Source organism: Halichoeres trimaculatus, unplaced genomic scaffold (assembly GCF_033239565.1).
Source record: "Halichoeres trimaculatus isolate MK-OKI-2021-1 unplaced genomic scaffold, fHalTri1.1 fHalTri1_scaffold_13, whole genome shotgun sequence".
NCBI lineage: Eukaryota > Metazoa > Chordata > Actinopteri > Labriformes > Labridae > Halichoeres > Halichoeres trimaculatus.
In genome coordinates this window covers 27,154,731-27,174,631 of record NW_027437191.1, presented here as the reverse complement: position 1 = coordinate 27,174,631, position 19,901 = coordinate 27,154,731, and the positions used below count along the sequence as shown (strand labels likewise).

Genomic DNA, 19,901 nt, shown 5'->3' with positions numbered 1-19,901 from the left:
TAACTTAGATTTAAAGTGTTCCCCAGGTTCTCCCTCCTCAAGGCTTGTTAGAGCCTGAAATGTAGCAACACAAAGAGAGAAAACGGAATAAGTGGTTGGTTGATAATGTAACAGAAGTGCTAAGCCCAAAATGTAATAAAAAAGAACTTCAGGAAGCATGTTCAGGATCTTAAAACGAAGAAAACATGTTTATTAAACTTATTTACACAGCTGAATGCCTATAAACAGTAACAGCATTCAATAAACATATTTTCCTTCACATATGTCCAGAAAACTTCCAACTGGAAGTGAAAAAAAAATCTGAGTAAATAAACCTAAGAGCATCTCCAGAACCAAACAAGATGATTCAAACATTCATCATGAGCTCAGAAATGTGATAAAACATTCAACCACTCGAGTTTGAGGCAGATTATAAACATCTGAATAGAAAACACTGCAAATATACACACAACAGAACAGGAAACGTAGCACAGAGCATAAATACTGACTCATGGAGCTTTAAACTCTACATCTATCTAAAACTGAACATGATGTGGGATAATTACACCACCAAGGTCTTCACCCTTCAACACAAACATGAACAGATGCTGCTTTGCATATGAACGACTGTCCAACCCCCGGACAGAAGAACGTGCCGAAACCTGCACGACTGCTTCAACCTCACGCGATGAAGTTGTAGACGAGAAACGTTGGCGTGTTGCAGTATTTGGTGGCAAACTGTTTGCCGTCAGGTGTGGGGTCCGAGAAGGCGATCTCCTCCTTTGTGAGGTGACTGCCGTACATGAAGCTGCTCCTGAAACAACACATGAGATGTAAACATTAAAGAGGGGGTGTTGTGCTTTTTATTTTGACTTAAAACTGTCCCTCTGGTGCCCCCATAGTAGCTTTGTGTGATTTAAAGCTAAAAAAAAATCCCTGTTTTTTTTCTCACTGATGACCATTAATTCAGTCTCTGTTTTAATGTTTTATTTTAGCTGCTGTCTCTTTAAGGCTCCCCACTCCACAAACCCCCTTCACTCTGATAGGCCAGCCCTTTGGAAGCCTTGGTGATTGAGGCCCATCCCTCTAAAGAGCTGGAAGCCAGTTAGTAGATCCTGATGCAATTACCTCATCGTTACAGCAAGTCACTTAAAGAGCTTGTGCTTTTTTAAAGCAGGCCAGTTTGAGTGGTTTACAGATTGAGGGATTTTTGTTGCTTATAAATTTCTATTAGTTTTGGAAATGTGCACACATGTAGTATGAACATCCAGTGTTAATTTAAAATATGGGAAAATAGAATATCCCTCTTTAGTATCATGAGTTATGGCAGATGGCTTTTCTAGGTTTTAATAGTCTTCAAGCCTCAAAACACCAACATTGAAACATCGCCTTTGTGCAAAAATTACATGAAACTAAAGGAGAAAATGAGTGGAAGTCATACCTGACTGTGTCCAGCATGCGAGTTGCGATACTCTGACGTCTCGCCAAACTGAACACCCAGATCCGGCTGATCCCACACAGAGCTTGTTCAGGGACGGTGGAGCAGCACCAGGCTCGGTGTCGCTCCATGAAGTCGTCCTTCATCATGTCTTTGTGCTTCTCTGGCTGCTCGAGGACTCTGTAAGCCTGGAGGGTCAAAAAGTAGATTGTGTTCAGATAAACTTAAGTGTTTGAAATGAAATTGTGATCTCCTACTGGAAATCTCTGGACACTTTACCTGACGTATTGGTTCAGCCACCAGACAGCCCACCACCATGCGCTCTGTGTTGACAAACAGGTAAGTCTTTGCCTGTGTGGGTCTGCTCAGAGTCACCTGCTGGAAACCCAGCTCACTGTCTGCCACTCGCCGCACATCCTCAGCCTAAGTGTAAAGACACACACACACGTCATTTTTGAATGACTCTGGAGCAAAATGAACTGTTTTATTGACTGAAGTCTTGACACACACTCTTAGGAACAAGCTAAAAGCACAGACCTTTTTGATGGCGTATTTTGGATCATCTGGCATCACAAGGAGGATTTTTCCATCCCAGAACTCAGCCACTACACGCTCTTTCTTCCAGCCCTGGAAACAGAACAGAGGAGATGATCATGAAGTTACAAGCCAACTACTCAGAAAACTCACCTCCCCGTGAAACAGACTGAGCCGGCAGCCAGTACAAGAGATCGAGAAATCATAGCAACTCACAACTCAACTAAACAACTTTGTTATTTCTGAAGCAAAGAAAGCAGAAACAAGGTCAGCAAACATGGACTGCTACCAGTAAAACCTTTTGTGCTAGCTTAACTTAGATAAACTCATCAGTTGTTTCCACCTCAGAGGGATTTGAAGAAATTTTACCACAAATTTGATGGAGTCCAGGATGCTCTGGTGGAACTGGTTGTGCTGGAAGTTGTCCTCTGGGTTGTCAGCGCTGTACACCATCCCACATGAGCTGCAGGTTGTGGCTCCAAACTGCTTCTGGCCTGCATCCTGAAGAGAAACATGTTAAGTTCCCACAGGTGTGTTCAAACTGACAAAACCAGGAGTGTAAACGTAAACTTAAACATACAATGATGAGCTGGTCGTCATCCTGTTTCTCCTTCCTCCTGCGAGAGGGTCGCTCTTTAGCTGAAGGTGTGGTCTGCAGTGATGTTGTTGGACCAGAGGGGGTGCTGCACGAGACTGGAGCCCGTAGAGCTGCTGATCTGGAAGACATAGCAATATAGCTTTGTCAACAACTATAACAAACTACATTTATTTGTTGGTCATATTGAAGAGAATTCCAGTCACTATTTTTTTGTTTTGTTCTTACCAGTTTACTTGCATCTGAAAAGAATGAGTTTCTGCCTTGCTTTTCTATAGTTTAGTTCTTTTATTTCAGCCTTCATTTTTTTCCCTCAGCCAAGAGGAAAGAATGTGTCTGCTAGGAGCCACCCTGTAGTGGCTGCCTGTTACAGCATCTGTCTCTTCTTTATCCATTTCTTGTATTTTTTTCATCTCTTTTTTTGTCATCTTTGAACTTGGACTGGTTCATTTTTTGTATGGTTTATTGCCGGTTGTACACACCAAACTGGTTTTGTCTTCAGTGATATTTTTACTATTTTTGCTCCTGTGTTTGTCTCGAGATTCTACATGCAACCATGGCTGCATTTTTCACATGTAAAACAGCTGTTAGCAGCCTGTAGCATGTCAGTGCTAACTGGTGCAAGGCCTGATGTTTCCCACAAAGTGAGGAGGAGGTGAGGACAACATGCTTGTTCTCAGGTGAGAGCTAAGAAGTGACGACATGGACCTGTCCTTCCATCCATCGTTATTGGGAACGTAAGATCTATCTCCAATAAGATGGACAAGCTAGCCATGCTAACCCAGCAACAGAGGGAATACCAGAAGGCAGAGTAGCATCATGCTATTCATAGACATGGCTAACAGAGCTAACACTGGACACCAATGCCACATTGGAAGAACTTCACCTGCTGTGAGCAGACAGGATCCAGGAGACAGAGACTGAACAGACTGCTGAAGAAGCTCAGTCCTGGACCCTGTGGAGGTGGAGGCTGGCTGAACTGGACAATGATGGAGAAGCTGTCATCATCTATCTTGTTATGGATCTTTTTGCACTTTCTATACACTTTCTTACTTTTATTTATTTTACCAGCAAGTTCAAAAACCAAACCAAAGCTGTACTACAACTGTACTACTACAGTACAGCAGACTTGCATAGCGCAAGAGAGGGCCGCAACAGCTTAAAAATGTGCAGCCCAGCTCACGTCCCAAGTCTGAAAATCTAGCCCGGCCAAATTTTTCATTTAACAACCCTGATCTAGGGGCTATATCTTTTTGTATTCTGTGAAAACAAACCATGTCCTGTCATACAGAAAACTCCCATCATGAAAATCAACCTTTAAAATGTTGGTGACTGAAAAGATCACCTCACCTCTTTGAGCCAAAAATGGGATACACCAGTGCAGATTCTGTGAAAAAAGCAAAAAGGAAATGAAGAAAGAGGTTTAAAAATAGGGCGTTGGAGGCTTTGGGCCACAGAAGTCTCAAAATTTTGATTCAAGGGTTAACTTAGTTATTGTTGATCTAGGTTACAAGAGCATTTGAAAGCAGTGTGTGTACCTTTGGGTGGACTGGAAGCAGAACTCATGGGACTTATTTCACTCAGATCCAAGATGGGCTCAGAATTTCCATCCACAACCTGAAAGAAGTTGTGTTTAGGTTTTGATAATTCAACAAAATTCAGATGCAAACACTTAGAAAACACAGCCACATGTGTGAAGTTGTGACGAAAAGCTGCAGTCAAAGAACAATAAAAAACCCTGAATGCCATCATCTATGAACATGTTTGTACCTCAGCACTGAACGTGGAGTCTCTGGATGCAGGACTTGGTAATCGGGTCAACACGACTGACAGTTCCTTATGTTTCTTTGGCAACTTCTGAGGAGATCTGCAGGAAAGATAAGCAGTATAAGAACAACTTACTCTTCTGTCTAAACTGAAGATTTAAAATGTTTTTGATTTATTTTTGTGTTAAATACTTTGATGACTGTGGAGCTTCAGGCTGCTCCTCAACTGAGTCCATCCAGTCAGAGAGATCAAACTTGGACTTTTGCTTAGAGCTCAGCTGCTTCTCTTCTGTCTTTGCTGGCTGGACAGCGCTCTGCCAAGAGGAAGAGAAGACCAACATTACAACACAACAGGCTGAATCAGGCTACAGAGAAGCTTTAAAAGCAGTTATTTCAGCCAAACCTGGAGAATTTTTCTTGTGATAGTGAGTTCATAAAAATCGACTTTGCCAAAATGTGAAACTGCAGGCTCAGGTAATCTTTAGTACAGAAGTATAAAAGAATAAAGAAACTGTTAACATCAGGCACACAAATAGAGGAAAATCAATTGTTTTGTCATACCTCTGGAGGATGTTTCTGCTGTTGATTAGTCGCTGCAGCAGGTTGCTGCTCTTGCTGTTTGGGTTTCTCACTCTGCGTCTGCAGCGGCACAGCCTTCTTTTTCACAGGGACTGAAGCTGGCCTGTTGGAGGATTTTGGTGCAGATTTCTTATACATGGATGTAGGTTTCTTCCCCGTTCCAAAGAAAGCAGCTCCCACGAAAATCTTAGGTTTGGGCTTCAGGTTGCTGAAAGAGATGGTGATGGATTTCTTGGCCTCTGGGTGTTTGATGCTGCTAGCTGGAGCAGAGGTGGTGGTGGATGGCATTGGAGCTGGTTTAGGGGGGGCACTGAGGGATGAAAAGATGCAACAATTGTAGAGAAAATAAAGACTCTGACTCAAAAATACTGCCAAAGAAAAAATATCTATCCATTTCAAGAAGAAACAAACCTATTGTTAGGTTCAGACAGTTTAATCATCTTTGTGGATGTTGTATAGCTTTTGACACCCATCTTTCCTGATTTGTTAGGTCCTGCAACTATCTTTCGCTGCTTGCTGCCTCCTTTCACACTCCTCTTCTTCATCTTTTTCTCCTGGGAGGGTGGTGAAGGAATCACAGGAACAGGAGGAGGAGGGGGTAGAGACTCCTTTAATGCCTTCCTCTCAAGCGGGGTGAGGTAGACGGGCTTCTTTTGGCCGTAGAAAGAGCTAGTCACCACGCTTCTTTTGACTGGAGATTTACGGGGTGACTTGGCAGGAGACTCTACAAAGAAAGAGAAGGAGAAATATAAGGATGATACTTATGTTTATGAGAGAGTGTGTGAAACTTTACAGCATGTCCTGTCTCTGCTTCCCAACCTGGGGATCTCTGTGGTGATGGGCAGTTCTCCTTGTCCAAACACCCGACTGGCCTCTTCCTGGGGGATCTCCTCTTCATAGGGGACATCTCCCCCCCTGTCCCCTTCTTGGTCAGTTGACTGATATTCAGATGAAACAACATCAGTCAGGGTGAGATCAGACAAGACAAGAAGTTTCACAGATCCAAAGCATCTTCCTAACTCACCTGTCTGAGTCCTCTGAGGGGAGCTTTCTCTTCCTAGTAGCAATGGGCATCATGTTGCAGCTTTCACCTACAAACAGAGAAGATAACTTTAGCCTGACAGGTCTTTTGTTGATATCATAACATAGAAATGTATCGATTTGGTTAAAAAACAACAACATTTCAGTTTAAGACTATGACTTTAATTTCAGAAAACAGCACTTAGATTGTTTCTGTATCTGAAACACAAAAAAGTAGTAACAAGAAATTACTCTTTTTTTGTTTTATCATCCTATATGTACGTGCAAATTTCCTAAATCTTACCGTTGCATATGTTTACGACCTGATGTTTCTATAACAATTAAAGCAGCCGAAAACAGCGTCCATGAGTATTACTGTTGGTGGGAAAAGATTAAAAATGACAGAGCACCTCCAGACCAATCTTAAGTGTTCAATGTAAATTTTGCAGATTTTGGCAGAGGTTTGGTTTAGCTGCTCTACGTATGACTATAGTCCTGACGGTACACTGCAGTATTTACATCCTCGAGGTTATGCAGTCGAACAGAGCTAACAGTTATATGAACACGCATGAAATTTTTTTTTAAATTTACGTGAATAAATAAGGACTATATATTTCATTAATGTATGAGTAAAGGTTACAGTTAGTGATTCGCGTTAGTTTATAGCTCATACAACGGTTGACTATCAGCTAGAGTGGAGCTGAATGGATAATTGGCGGGATGATTAGCTTGTATAAATGTAACTGCGTCAGTACAAAAAAGCGAACGTGACATTATCGATAACAGTTTAACGTCTCAAGGGGGGATACAGTATGTTTTAGTTCAGTTAATTAAATGCGTCAAGGGGCAAATAAATCAGTATGTCATAATACATGACGCGTCGATGAATCTTAACACGACGAGTTAGTACACTTTACAACATACCATGTGAAAAACTGACAAGCACAGTGTGAAACAGAAATAACACATCATTAAAACACATGTAGGTTATCTTACCGTGCTACATAAGACAATAAATCTCTATAAAGTCTGGCTCGATCCACTCCTTCAGCCCGCGTTTCTGCTCTCCGTGTTTTGAATAACGCGCGCTGGTCTATAAAAAACGATTTACACAACGCGACCGGAAGCGAAATGACTTTATTGTCTCTTTCAAGCTCCCGTAGTTTGGGAGCTCGAAACCTCCCGGTCGTTTCCTTCAAAATAAAACAAATCTGTTTTAAGCATTATCTTATCCAAAGCAGTCAACATTACTTCTACCTTACAAGCATCACTTTCTTCCAGAAAAAAAAAAAAAGATTGATCTCTCTTCTTACTACTAAACTTTGCTGGCCGGCGGAAATTTGTCAAAGGGACATTGCCGATTTGTTTCATATAAACCAAGTGTCTTCAACCGGTGGCTCTGGAGCCTCATGCAGCCTTCTTACAGAGGGTATTAATGATAATAACACAGACACAAAGTAAAAACAAAATATAACATTATTAACTAAAAATGCATCACCTTTTGAAACAAAGTTTTGAATTTTTGTGATTTTTTTGCAGTTTTTAAAATTTTTTATTTTTTAATTTAAAATTTTTTTACATTTTTGCAAGTTAAGAAAAAGAGTTCCACATTTTTTGAAGATTAAGCAATTTTTTGATTTTTTTTAAAAAATCCATTTTTTTTATTTATTTTTTTATTTTTTGCAATTTTAGAGTTTTTACAATTTTTGGAAATCAAGCAAAATTTTAAAATTGCATTATTTAGGGTTTTTTTTTTTTTTTTTGCAAATTTATGAAATTCCAGCATTTTTTTTTAAATTTAGCACATTTTTAAATTGCATTTTTTTATTTTGCAAATTTTTCATTTATTTTTTTATTTCCAACTTATTGAAGTTTCATACATTTTGCAAATATTTAAAATGTATGACACGAAATAAATATTTTTTCCCCCTAAATTTGCAAATTTATTAAAAATAAAAAACTAAGAAATCACATGTACAAATTTATAAACAAAAACACTTCTCGTATAGATAATTATTCACCTGATTTATCAAGGTGAGCTAAGGCAAAATCGGCTCTTTGAAAAGTAAAGGTTGCAGACCCCTGATGTAAACTATCGAAAAGCATTTTAAAAGAGCTTTTTCTTGCACTGGTGATCTCATGTTATACCAAGCAAATGCATAAAAGTTAGAATTTTTAAATTTCACTTATTACGGACTAATAGGACATTTAACTGTCCTGTGTCAGGCTGTGTTATGTTCTGTCTGCTTTCTCTATTATTGATTGTATCTGTGTTATTCCCCTTGCGTTGGATCAATGCAAAACAAGCATTAACAATACTGAAAAATAAATAAAAAAGAAAAAAAAAAGTCAACGTTCAGGTTTTAAACGTGAAATTTTATTTTGGAAGAAAAAAGATACTTTCTGTCCACTTTCACGATTTCCGCTAACTTGACTGATGAAACAAACGACTTCCGGGGTCACTTTGTGCATGCGAAAAGTGACAGCACTTAACGATCAGTTGGCTCAGAGATAGTTTTACTTACTGTGTTCGTAAAAACGATCACATTGGAACTGAATTAGAGTAAAATTCGTTTTCTTTTGGCTATTTTTCAGTCAATTAAAATGGTATTTTACTTCACAAGTGCCGGTGAGTGAAGTCAGATAGTTAGCAGCGATGTTAGCTTGTAGCCTCTTCAAAGCTTTTTATTTTAATGAACAGTAACTTGGTCTACTTTGTGTTTTCATCGTTCTTATATATAATTAAAGTCATTTTATTGTTTCGTTTTCAGTGGTGAACCCTCACTACACGATCTACATGGGGAAAGACAAATATGAGAGTGAGTTTGTTATCGTTTGGTTACAGACACACACACACCCAAAGATTATTGTAGTCATATGATGAATCGTTTAGAATTTAACCAGCTTATTTTTAACTTTAATGATGATTATTATTTTATAGATGAGGATCTAATAAAGTACGGATGGCCCGAGGACATTTGGTGAGACTTTAATCTCTCTTTTTCCGTAGTATAATGCATGGAACCCTTTATTGATTTATTGATTGAGTCACTGTCTCTACTTCATGATGTTATAATGGACCGTTTTAGGTGTCAGGTCATGCTAATTTGGGTGTCTCACTCTTACTTATAGTAGATGAAATATCAGCAAAATTAACTGGCAATAAGAATATTATCAGACTATTCACTTTAAATATTAATTCATTGCTTTGTTTTTGTTCTAGGTTTCATGTAGACAAGTTGTCGTCTGCTCACGTATATCTGAGACTTCCAAAGGTAAGAGGTCAACTCATTAAACCGTAACCACGTACACAGTAAAGCAGCATTATGTCCAGAGAAATATTTTTTTCAGGTTTGTTGATGTTGTTGTTTGTGTTGCTGAATAAGAACATTGGGTAACAAAAAACAATGATTACAATAGAAACACCCATGTAATTGAACATGACAACAAACTACATAAACAAACAGCATGGCAGGAAGTGGCCATCCCATAAAATACTTACAAGACAAGTAGGAACCATTGCAAGAACTTGTGTGTCCACCCACTTAAGAAGCACATTTAAGTCAGTTACACCCAAGAACACAGTAAGCACAACCACCTTTAGGGTGTGCTGTTGCATTATGTTATAATGCAACTGAAATATCTGTTGCAGATATTTGTGATTCACTAAGTTTTTAGACTGAAAGATACTGATCCCTTTAAATAAAACTCCTTTTGTATTGATCTATTTATTATTTTGTCCTAGGGTCATACGATAGATGAAATCCCTCAAGAGGTGCTGATAGACTGTGCACAGCTGGTGAAAAACAACAGCATCCAAGGTAAAGATCAGCCTCCTCAGCTGCAAGTTTAAAGGCCAGAAACTTGATCATTACAGATATTAAAGTGTGTGAGATTTGTTGGTGTTTTATTGTCACACATGCCGGTTCACATTTTCTGTGTAGATTTAGTTTTATTTTTTTCCTGTCAGGCTGTAAGATGAACAACATCAACGTGGTTTATACACCATGGGCCAACCTGAAGAAAACTGGAGACATGGATGTGGGACAGATCGGCTTCCATCGGCAGAAAGAGGTCAGCAAACTGAGGCTCTGAATAGGGGAATGGTTCTTAACTTTTTTCAACCCAACATCAAAAATCTACTTCCTCTGCAATTTACAGGTGAAGATCGTGGCGGTGGAGAAAAAGGTGAACGAGATTATCAACCGTCTAGAGAAAACAAAAGATGAACGATACCCTGACCTGGCTGCTGAGAAAGAGTCCAGAGATCGGGAGGAGAGGAACGAGAAGAAAGCTCAGCTCCAGGAACAGAAGAAGAAAGAGAAGGAGGAGCAGAAGAGGAGAAAAGAGATGGAGGAACTAAAGTGTGTCAATAAGACTAAATTAAATACTTCACTCTACTTGTTTGTTATAAATGCCACTGTAATCTCTGTATTCTGTTTCATTGAAACTCAAATTATGATGAGGATCCTGTTTCTATGTTTTCTGCACGTTTTTAAAGAGCCATCATAAAAGGATAGTAGAAATACATTAAATCTATGTAATCTTCTCTTTCTTTTTGTTTTTCTCTCCCTTTAGGAGCTATACTTCACTGATGAAGTCTGAGAATATGAAGACGAATGAGGTGAGGACACATCCTAACATCAATATTTTTAACTCAGAGATTGGTATCTCTCAAATATAAATTTGTCTTTTACATTATTATTGCTATGAGTTCTGCACATTATTTAAAAGAATATGTCATTCACAGGACGGTTACGACTCAGACGATTTCATGTAACCTGAAAGCTGGGCAGCGAGCAGACCAGAATCCTCCTCCTCCCCTTGAACCTGTCATCAGGACGCCACCCTGCTGCTTTCGCTTGCTTCCACTCTGCACTGACTTGAAGGGGAAAAAGACAAATAAAAACCTTTTGCTTACTTTGGAGCAGAGAGCGAGCCGATGAGGGATGGCACTGGGACCTATTCTGCGTGCTGATTGGCTCAGACACTGCGTACAATCCAAACCAAACTGAAGGGACGACGCTGTAGAGTTAACACAGGACAACAAAGATGCTGCGGATCAATATAAGAAGAGAGTCTCAGAAGATGAGTTTCACTTTCATGTGACTGATGTTAATGTTTGACTAAAAGTGTTTCTGGTCCCTTCATGTTGTCGTTTCTTTGCATGTCAGATTTTATTAAATATAATTCAAAATATGAACTAAAGTCACACCTCAAGTTACTTAGGCTAATAAAACTATTTTTTTCTTTAGTAAAGTGCCCGAAATCTGTCCAAGTTATTGACAGGAGTTTTTTCATTCCTGTACAAGAAGCCACAGACAGCAACTAATAATAAGAAATGAGTCTTTTCCCCTTTTTTGTAGCTGCTACCAAAACAACACATTGCTTCTGAGATTATGTCCAATTCATGATTTCATATTACATGGTAGGTTTTTTGACAGTGGTTTGCTTCTAGCTTTCTTAAGACCTTAACTGTGGAGGAGATAGGAAATTAAAAAGTTGTTTTGACTTGCATGCAAAACCAATGTTAATGCAGCTTTAACATCACTGCAAATGTTGGAGGAGTAATTGGGTTTTTTGTCTTTTTCTACCAAAATGTGTTCTTTCTGTTCAAGTGCTAAAAAATCAGTCACAGCAAATGTTCCCAATATGTCAGCAGTAAATGTAAGTGTTGAAAATCAGACGTTAATTTGTGGGCCAAAAGTTTTTTTTTTGGATGAATGTTAGTCCTGAAAATCTGAAATGTAGCATTATCTCAACTTTTTTCGTGATTAAAACTCATGATTCTCAATTGATACATTTCAATAGTTTTTGGCAGGGCTCTTTATTTTCTGGCTTTCTTTCAGTCAACACAACTGCACCTTTTATGGTTCTGAGGTGATCTGCAGTGTTTTTCTTAAAAGAAAAACACAAACTAAAAACAAACAATTTTTATTTAAGGTGCTTTTTTGGCAAGGTAAGATTATTCACTTTTACTCGTAAGTAATCTTAACAGAATGATATTCATATTTAGAAAAAATATATTTGTGTATGTGTATTCCTAAAAACTAAAGTTGAGACCTACAGTTTCCAAGATTATTTCTGTACTTTGATTAATCCTACACATTTATTTTTGGTCTTAAGAACCACTGCATAGGTTTTATTCACAGCATCAAATTATGGCATTATTTCTGTACTGTTTTCTGGTTAAAAAGCTCTCTGACGTTTATTACACATTAATGAGCTGTCTACAACTCATCGGAGCTTAGTTCTGAGAGAGAAAAAAACATGGTGTTTGGAGGATGCGGGCATCGATCCCGCTACCTCTCGCATGCTAAGCGAGCGCTCTACCATTTGAGCTAATCCCCCGCGATGGCACAGGCGTGGTGACGTCACTAATCTTACGTAGTAAACGTTGTAAATGTTAAAGTTTCTACGTATCGCTTTTACACATGTACTTATCTCATCTGTCCCGTTTTGACGGGACTTTCCGGTCATGTTCCTAAGTTGCTTCAAGAGGATGTTGCACATTTCAGCCTGGAGTGCAAAGCCCGAGTGAAGAAGTTTGAACTATACGTCCTATGATTCCGTTTGATTTAAGGAAAATTATAAATTCATCGTTCAGAGTAAACAAGAGAAAAATACACCAGAGGATGGGATATACATAAAATATTTCAAAAAGCATTATTAGTTGAGGAGACTGATAAATGAGTATTGTAGTCAAACCGTAAAAAATACATAGGTATAAACTTATTAGTTTATTGATTTATGTATGTATCAAACTGTGTGAGGTTTTTTTTTGCTTTCTTATACTTATACATTTATCTAATTCTAATGATGTCACTACTGGTCCCTCACATGGCATTGACTCGCGATTGAGTTCTCAAGGTTAAAACTGTTGTGCGTGGAGGATGCGGGCATCGATCCTGCTACCTCTCGCATGCTAAGCGAGCACTCTACCATTTGAGCTAATCCCCCGAGGTATGCCCACATGACGTCACTTTTTTTTTTTTTTTTTTTTTTTTTTTAAATTTATTTAATTTATTTTTTATTTTATTTATTTAGTTTTTGCGTAAAGCCGGTACGTATGTCTTGAATATTTGTTAACTGTGAATAGGCTTTACCCTCGGTCGGTTTAGTTATCCCTTGTTGTTTAAGTTACTGTCCTTAACCCGGTTAACCATATTTATCACGTCTTAAAATCAGAAAGGCATGTTTGTTGAAAAAGGGAGCAGGATATTATAGAATTTCTCCTCACAAGATAAAACAGCACTTAGCAAAAGCATCTCTTTTGTAGTATCCAATAAAATATTAATCGTGTATGCACCAGTACAGTAGAGAAGGTGACAGCATGTTAATTCATTTTTATGAAAATGTTTCGATAAATATCAAGGAAAGTCACACCAGTTGAGAGAGAGAGAGAGAGAGAGAGAGAGAGAGAGAGAGAAAAAAAACATGGGGCTTGGAGGATGCGGGCATCGATCCCGCTACCTCTCGCATGCTAAGCGAGCGCTCTACCATTTGAGCTAATCCCCCGTGATGCCACGTGCCCGTGACGTCACTATAAGGCTCTCATTTTGCAGCGTCGATAAATTCTTCTTAACACCGTGACGGAGAACTCACCTCTTTCCTTTCATGTTAAGTAAAATATTTATATTCTTGTTCTACTTCTTTTGAGCTGGTAATGGTAGTTCAACTGCTGTAAATTTTGATGGTTAATGCATAGTGCAGAGCTCAAGTGTAGAAGTTTAAACTATTTACTTTTTTGATGAACAAGGAAAGGCAGGTGTAGTGAAAATTTATGTTACCTGTCAAGTTTGGGAATTTTTGGCTAGAATACAGGTCACTACAGTTCACTAAAGAAACACATAACGCGCACATTCTTTTTAACTTCGATGCACAAAAATGTATTTTCCCCTTGATTAGATACTCGACAGACTGTTAAGAAACTGTTTTCACACTTTGAGCTGTAAAGTGGAATACAGGCTGAACGTTAGCGTCGCTAACTAGCGTTAGCTTGTAGTTAAGCTAATTTTGCGTACACAGTCTACTTTGGTGATACTCGATAACGAAAAATTACCTCCTTCGAGCCGGATTTGAACCAGCGACCTAAGGATATCTTATGTGTATACTCTACAGTCCTCCGCTCTACCAACTGAGCTATCGAAGGGGCTTATGGGAAATGCAGAGAAGGTTAAAATAATCAATGTTGGTCCCAACGGCCATCACCGTGAGTCTACGCAAAAGAGAAGTTCAGTTGTTTAACTCTGGAGGAGCCGATTCGCGTCCCTTCATCGACCTTTCTAGATTTAGCCTCAATACATTAAAATTTAAAACAACTATTATTTCATAATGTTGAACACAACAAAAACAAACGCCTACCCAAGCGTTGTTTTTTTTGTTTTTTTTTTGAATAACAGGAGTATGGTGTAAGGATACAGTCAAAATCAGACCTTCAATTCCCACCTTTTGCAGGTGCTTTTTAAATGCATTGAATTCCCCAAAACAGACAGGGAAAAGCTTTAAATACAGGAAAGGTTTTTTTTTTGTTTTTACTTTTTACTATGAGATGAAACCAAAGAAAAGTCTTCAGATTAGGCTAAAAAACAGAGAGAGAGAGAGAAAAGAAGCAGTAAGAGTATATGTCATTCTTAAAATTCAAACAACCTTTACCCAGAAAATCTATGATTACTGAGGTATCACTTTTGTCCACCAGGTGGCATAAGAGACCATTTAGAGAAATTGCTTTGATTCACAAAACCCAAGACATCAAACCAATTTATAGATGATTGAAAATTCAAGATTCAATTAAAGTGTATAAAAGAGATTTGGACACATAATATTATCACAACTTAACATATATGGGGAATATAAGTATTTAAAATAGTATTAAAACCAACTGAGGTCTTCACCTGGCCAGCCCTACATTTCACATTTGCAGACGAAAAAGAATAGATATCCAGGGGCAGCAGGTTTAAACATGACATCACAGGTTATAAATGAAAAGCCTTCTGTTTTGTTGGTAAAGATGACACAACCTTGCGACGTTCACTGTCCAATGTGACTAGCTGTGTGTTTTCCCTCAGATTGTTTCCTGTTTTGCAGCCCCTCAATGCCAAACAACAATGACGGGAAGGATCTTGCTCGGCGTCTAGACAAGCGGCACACACTCTTAGCCATGACTGTCTGCTCCGCCTCTCTGTGTGCTTTGTTAACACTGTCTGTGTTAATTGAAGCTTATGCATGAATTGTTTCATGCTCAGTGAGGGTCACTTTAGGATGTGATGCTTCATGTCAGGCCTGGTACATAGAGAAGCCTCTGCTGACCTTACTTCAAATCTATCAGTGCTGTTACCTCTGAAGTTTTACCCTCCCTGTAACGATATGCCTTCAGTCGAGTATATGCTCCGAGGGAACTTGTGTGTCAGCAAAGTGAGCTGCTGCAGACATACCTGACCCTACTGATCACTTCAGTGCTCTGTCCAACACAGCTATAGCTAGTGCAGCCTCCATTTACCTCTACAAGGAAACAGGAGTGGATTCGCTGGTAGAGGGTTAGCAGAGGGCAGCCTTTTCTGTCTGTTTTCAATGGGAATGGAAGAGAACCTCAAATAACCCCTTTTGAATCTCTGGAGTGGCAGAAACAAATTCAGCTCAGGGAAGAAAGGTGCTCTCCTTCGCTCTCTCTTCCTCTCTTTTACTCATTTCTCTATTGGGTCAGGCTTATTTTTCAGATTTACGAGATTCAATTTGTAAATGCTCAAAATTTTACTTGTTAGTTTATAAAATAAAATCCCTAAATTAAAATGAGTAAGTCAGTAGTTTTATTAGGGTCTAAATTTAGTTCTGGGATAATAAATTTACCCCTTTAGGAGCCATTTACACAACAACAATTTTAGCATGAAATTCAAAAGCATTGTTGCATTTTGGCCGGTACCGCAAATTAAAAAAAAAAAACCCACAGAGAGAATTTTTCTGAAACGCTACCACCACCATTGTTGTGTAAACAGTAAGCCGGCATTTTCAGTGGAAACAGTGACGTCACAATCTGCTTCGCTCAAGCGCATGCAACAGTACAACAGTAACATTTGCCACAGTTAAACAAGGAGTTTTTTGTCTTTCCGAATGGAATCTTTCTGAATGACTTTTCTGAAAACAATAGTTTACATGGAAAGGAATATTCCAATCTCTGGTCTACATGCGCCGCCATAATCAGACAGAATAGTCAATGGGGCATGTGCAAACAAATGTTAAAAAAAAAAGAGGAACGCCCCTAGCTGCGTCTTCCGTCATATCTGAGCATGTGCTGAAAGAACGCACCCTGACAACTTTCCATCTGAGTGGATACATGATACCTCAATCGGTTTGGGGAAAGGAATATTCCACCCCTGTGAAACTGATTAAATGTCCATTCAGATTGGCATTTCTCTTTCGCAATGAGGTGTATACAAAGGTTAAATTCCTCCTGTTTGAGCAAATAAACCGAATGCAAGCGGTATATTTGGGTCCATGTATACGTGGCTATTGTTCAGATCAATGCGGACTATCACTTTGTGCTTGTCTTGCTCAATCTGTCAAATTCGCTGACTGTCTTTCAATAATATGTGCATTTGTTGCTCCACTTCTGCACTTAGCACTCGCCAATGCACCAGATGATCGACTTAACTCTACGTCTGTGGAGACCTATCAAAAGCCACTTCTGGAAAAGGCAGTGATAGCGCCAATTACAGACCTGGCATGCTTATGACAGCATTTTGAGTACCTCAGCGTTCCCTGTAAATGCAAAGTTTTTTTCACTGTATATGAGGCCCCGTTAACGCGACAATGTTTCATTCAAAAATGCTTAAACACAGAGAAAAAAATCTGCGTCTATCGTGCTAACTGAATGTTTCTGATTGGTGAAGCAGCACCCACTGTGTTTTTATTTACTCCCTCTGTCTACAACAACATCACAGCCAGCTGTGACTGACTTGGTTTACTAACTTCTAGACAGTGGTCTTCTTTGAGTCTGATAGTGTGAATGTGTCTCTGTCAGCTCCCGGTGTTCTAGGTAAAAGAGTGACCCTGTAGACTGGAGACCTTCAGCTGAATGTGTCAGTGGATATCCAGTGTACAACAGCTGCTCATAAACAGAAGTTCTCAGGAATACATCCCAGTTTTGTTTTCTATACAACTGTAAATCTGTCGTTGTAGTCTCATCAGATAAGTATTAACCTTGTCTCACTGCCATCTGCTGGTGTGGTGGTGTATTGCAGTTACTTTATTATTTTTCTCCATCAGTCAATGGCCTGTTTTGCATGATCTAACCAGGTCTTAGGTCTCTGGCCGAAACACAGACAAACAAAGGACCACAGGAACCATGTAGCTCCTGGGCCTTCTTTTCGAAAACACCTTAGAACAACAGAATGGGTGATATCAGTCCAACCGCTTTCTGCTTGCACTAAAATAAAGCACTTGGATCATATTACGAGGTTAAACTCAACAGCTGTGGATGAACTGCAGTTGCAGAGGCGTGCACATGCTGCCAATTTGCTGGCTCTTATTAATAACAGACTCAATTTCTTGCACAATTGAGTCAAACTCCTACTTCATACAATGTGATGCAGATGCACAACATTGTTTGCAATGCATGTTATGGAGTTTGAGTCTTGAATATCGGTGTGACTTATATTCTTTGTATTACAGTATGTGTTAAAGCAGCACAACCAGCTGTAAACCTCTTCTAAACCTTTTCTCAGAGCATTTCCTCATGCATGCCAGGTGACAGCCACATTTGAATGGAACAGAAAACAACATAAGATTAAAGAGAAGTGTGAAGAAAAAGACTGATATGATTTCACACCGCAACACCATGCAGCCTCAGCGTGTACTTCATGTGTATTCTGTGCATGTGACCACAAATCTGCTATTCTGTGGCTGTCTTCAGTCTCCTTGTCACCTTGAGAAAGAACTGCGGCGAGCCCTCTTCCCCTTTCTCTGAAATGTTGTCATAAACTCAGTTGTGAATCAGCTGATAAACTTCCGCGAATTTTTCAACCACATGTGCTGTGATGACGTTGGTCCCTGCAAACAAGTCCCCTGACACGAGACAGAGAAACGCCGCTCCTTTTCTTCTGAAACCGCTCTGTAAACTCAGGTTACAGGTTGGACAAGTCAAGATCCTGCCTTAAGGCTAGATAGCGAGAAATAAGAAGCTGGAAAAGGAAAAATGTTGAACAAAGAGACGCATTGCAAGATAAATCATTGCACCTGCTCTGACAATGTCCAGAAACCCAATACAAGCTTTCCTGAGTGAGATGACACCTGTATGAATGACGCTGCTGCAGCTGGGTGTCAGGCACGCATGCAAATAAAGTCTCAGAGTGGAACAGCTGCTCTGAATTTGAGCAGAAACACTTCTGTGCAGAGCAGAGGGATGTTAGTGGAATTATTGGTTTGCACAAAAATTAAAAACAGCATGCAATCAGTCACAAGTGCAATCAAGACTCGTTTGCATCAAGCTCAAAGCAGCTTCTTCTTTCCCTCGAACCGTACACCACTGTGTGCTGTTTGTCAGGAAATCCCAAAAGGTTGACTGAGGACAACCTCAGATTTCACCCAGCTGCAGGAGAGTTAACCCAGTTCTGATTCACCTAACTTTCTCTCATTAGTCTTGCAAGAAGCGAAAGCCTGCTAAGACTTACAGATGGTTTCGTTAGCGCAGCCAAACCTGCTGGAGACTGTGTGAGGCAGGGTTACACAGCTGGAAACATTTTCAAATCTCTGTTTTTGTGTGTAGGAGTGCAGGTCAAGGTTTGATTTTGTATCGAAGAGCACATTTAGAGTTTCATACAACCTGGAAAGCCAAACTCTGCTGTAAGGAACTTGGTGAACTCTTAAGTTTATCATCTTTGTGATATGAGAGTTATTATTAATTAGTACTCAGGAGAGGGGCATCTTTTGTTTGGAATGTAGTTTTGTTTCTTTATATGAATCTCTTTTTTTTATACACACACACCACCCACACAGGCTGGATATGTTTGGATTTCTCTCAGCTTGTTGAGAACAAACCGTTGTCTCTATTAGTGCGGCAAAGGGTGCGAAAGGATAGAAACTGGGTCATAACAGGACATTTAGTGCTATACATGCATGATGTAAAGGTGTGACTAATATGAAAAAGGAGCCTTTCACAAGCAGGGGACACATCATCAATTAATAAAGCCCCGTTTTACACGAGAGCGTTTCATCTGAAAACGCTAAAATGCAGTAAAAAAAAAAAACTGCGTTTGCACGAAATTGCAGAGGGACTGAAAACGCTGAAGTAAGTATGCCAGGCCTGTTGTCTGCGCTATAACTGTCTTGTCCAGAAGCCGCTTTTGGTAGATCTCCACGGAAGTAGAGTTGAGCAGATCATCTGGTGTATTAGGGAATACTAAGTGCAAAAGTGGAGCAACAGATGCACTTTTAGTTGAAAGACAGTCAGCAGATTCAGCAGCACAAGCACAACACAGAAGTTTACGACAATCGTAATAACGTTACTGTTGTCCTGTTGTATGCGCTCACGCGAAGCGGAGTGTTGCTGTTTGCACAGCAAGGGTATCGGCAGCGTTTCAGAAAAATTCCACTTTAAAAGCGGTTATCAAAAGTTTGTGTTTCCGGTCGGCTGAAATTCTGTTTCCGTGTAAACGCAAGGCTTACATGCAACAATACTTTTGTGTTTCACCCTTAAACTGTTAACCCTAAGTATCTTTTTATAAAGCAATAAACATTATCTTAAGACACTTTTCAAAAGCATTCATAAAATGAAAAGAGGTGGTCCAAGCACTGAGCCTTGTGGAACTCCAAAACATCCAGGTTTTGATTCAACGCCAACCAGATTATGCTTTTTTTAAGGCTATCTCAGTGAGTTAATGTCAAGCTACACTCTACAAATTTTACAACATCAACAACTCCTTAGTAGAAGATTCCAGGTGCTAAAACTGCTCTGCCTGCAGTTCTTAATCGCACCATTTGAAGACATTAAGTGTTT

General features: G+C 39.4%; 2 protein-coding genes and 3 non-coding genes across 5 annotated transcripts; 1 reads left to right on the top strand and 4 right to left on the bottom strand.

Moving 5' to 3' along the window:
* Positions 1-253: 253 nt before the first annotated feature.
* On the bottom strand, positions 254-7,029 carry LOC141801853 (N-acetyltransferase ESCO2-like). The gene is made up of 15 exons (XM_074685157.1): positions 6,908-7,029; positions 5,916-5,982; positions 5,711-5,829; positions 5,303-5,615; positions 4,874-5,201; positions 4,505-4,626; positions 4,317-4,413; positions 4,085-4,163; positions 3,897-3,933; positions 2,532-2,667; positions 2,321-2,452; positions 1,955-2,044; positions 1,697-1,840; positions 1,421-1,605; positions 254-793 (listed from the first exon to the last, which is right to left on the bottom strand). Exons 2-15 carry the CDS (start codon positions 5,966-5,968, stop codon positions 661-663), a joined length of 1,968 nt encoding a protein of 655 aa, XP_074541258.1. The 5' UTR covers positions 5,969-5,982; positions 6,908-7,029; the 3' UTR covers positions 254-660.
* Positions 7,030-8,352: 1,323 nt separating this feature from the next.
* Positions 8,353-11,632, top strand: ccdc25 (coiled-coil domain containing 25). The gene is made up of 9 exons (XM_074685169.1): positions 8,353-8,540; positions 8,683-8,730; positions 8,853-8,892; positions 9,135-9,186; positions 9,657-9,732; positions 9,882-9,985; positions 10,073-10,275; positions 10,490-10,535; positions 10,662-11,632. Exons 1-9 carry the CDS (start codon positions 8,516-8,518, stop codon positions 10,689-10,691), a joined length of 624 nt encoding a protein of 207 aa, XP_074541270.1. The 5' UTR covers positions 8,353-8,515; the 3' UTR covers positions 10,692-11,632.
* A 557-nt stretch (positions 11,633-12,189) lies between these two features.
* Positions 12,190-12,262, bottom strand: trnaa-agc (transfer RNA alanine (anticodon AGC)). The gene has a single exon. It is a non-coding gene; the product is annotated as a tRNA-Ala (tRNA).
* Positions 12,263-13,356: 1,094 nt separating this feature from the next.
* Positions 13,357-13,429, bottom strand: trnaa-agc (transfer RNA alanine (anticodon AGC)). The gene has a single exon. It is a non-coding gene; the product is annotated as a tRNA-Ala (tRNA).
* Positions 13,430-13,974: 545 nt separating this feature from the next.
* trnay-gua (transfer RNA tyrosine (anticodon GUA)) lies at positions 13,975-14,063 on the bottom strand. The gene is given in 2 exon segments: positions 13,975-14,010; positions 14,027-14,063. It is a non-coding gene; the product is annotated as a tRNA-Tyr (tRNA).
* Between the last annotated feature and the right edge of the window lie 5,838 nt (positions 14,064-19,901).

What these genes read in the sequence shown, in the direction of transcription:
- ccdc25 (XM_074685169.1), top strand. Translation starts at nt 8,516, where the DNA reads ATGGTATTTTACTTCACAAGTGCCG. An exon ending in GGATGGCCCGAGGACATTTG is followed by an intron (nt 8,893 to 9,134) that starts GTGAGACTTTAA and finishes TTTTTGTTCTAG; the next exon opens with GTTTCATGTAGACAAGTTGT. An exon ending in GAAAAACAACAGCATCCAAG is followed by an intron (nt 9,733 to 9,881) that starts GTAAAGATCAGC and finishes TTTTCCTGTCAG; the next exon opens with GCTGTAAGATGAACAACATC.
- LOC141801853 (XM_074685157.1), bottom strand. Translation starts at nt 5,968, where the DNA reads ATGATGCCCATTGCTACTAGGAAGAGAAAGCTCCCCTCAGAGGACTCA. An exon ending in CTGTCTGAACCTAACAATAG is followed by an intron (nt 5,202 to 5,302) that starts GTTTGTTTCTTC and finishes TTCATCCCTCAG; the next exon opens with TGCCCCCCCTAAACCAGCTC. An exon ending in AGCAGAAACATCCTCCAGAG is followed by an intron (nt 4,627 to 4,873) that starts GTATGACAAAAC and finishes TCCTCTTGGCAG; the next exon opens with AGCGCTGTCCAGCCAGCAAA.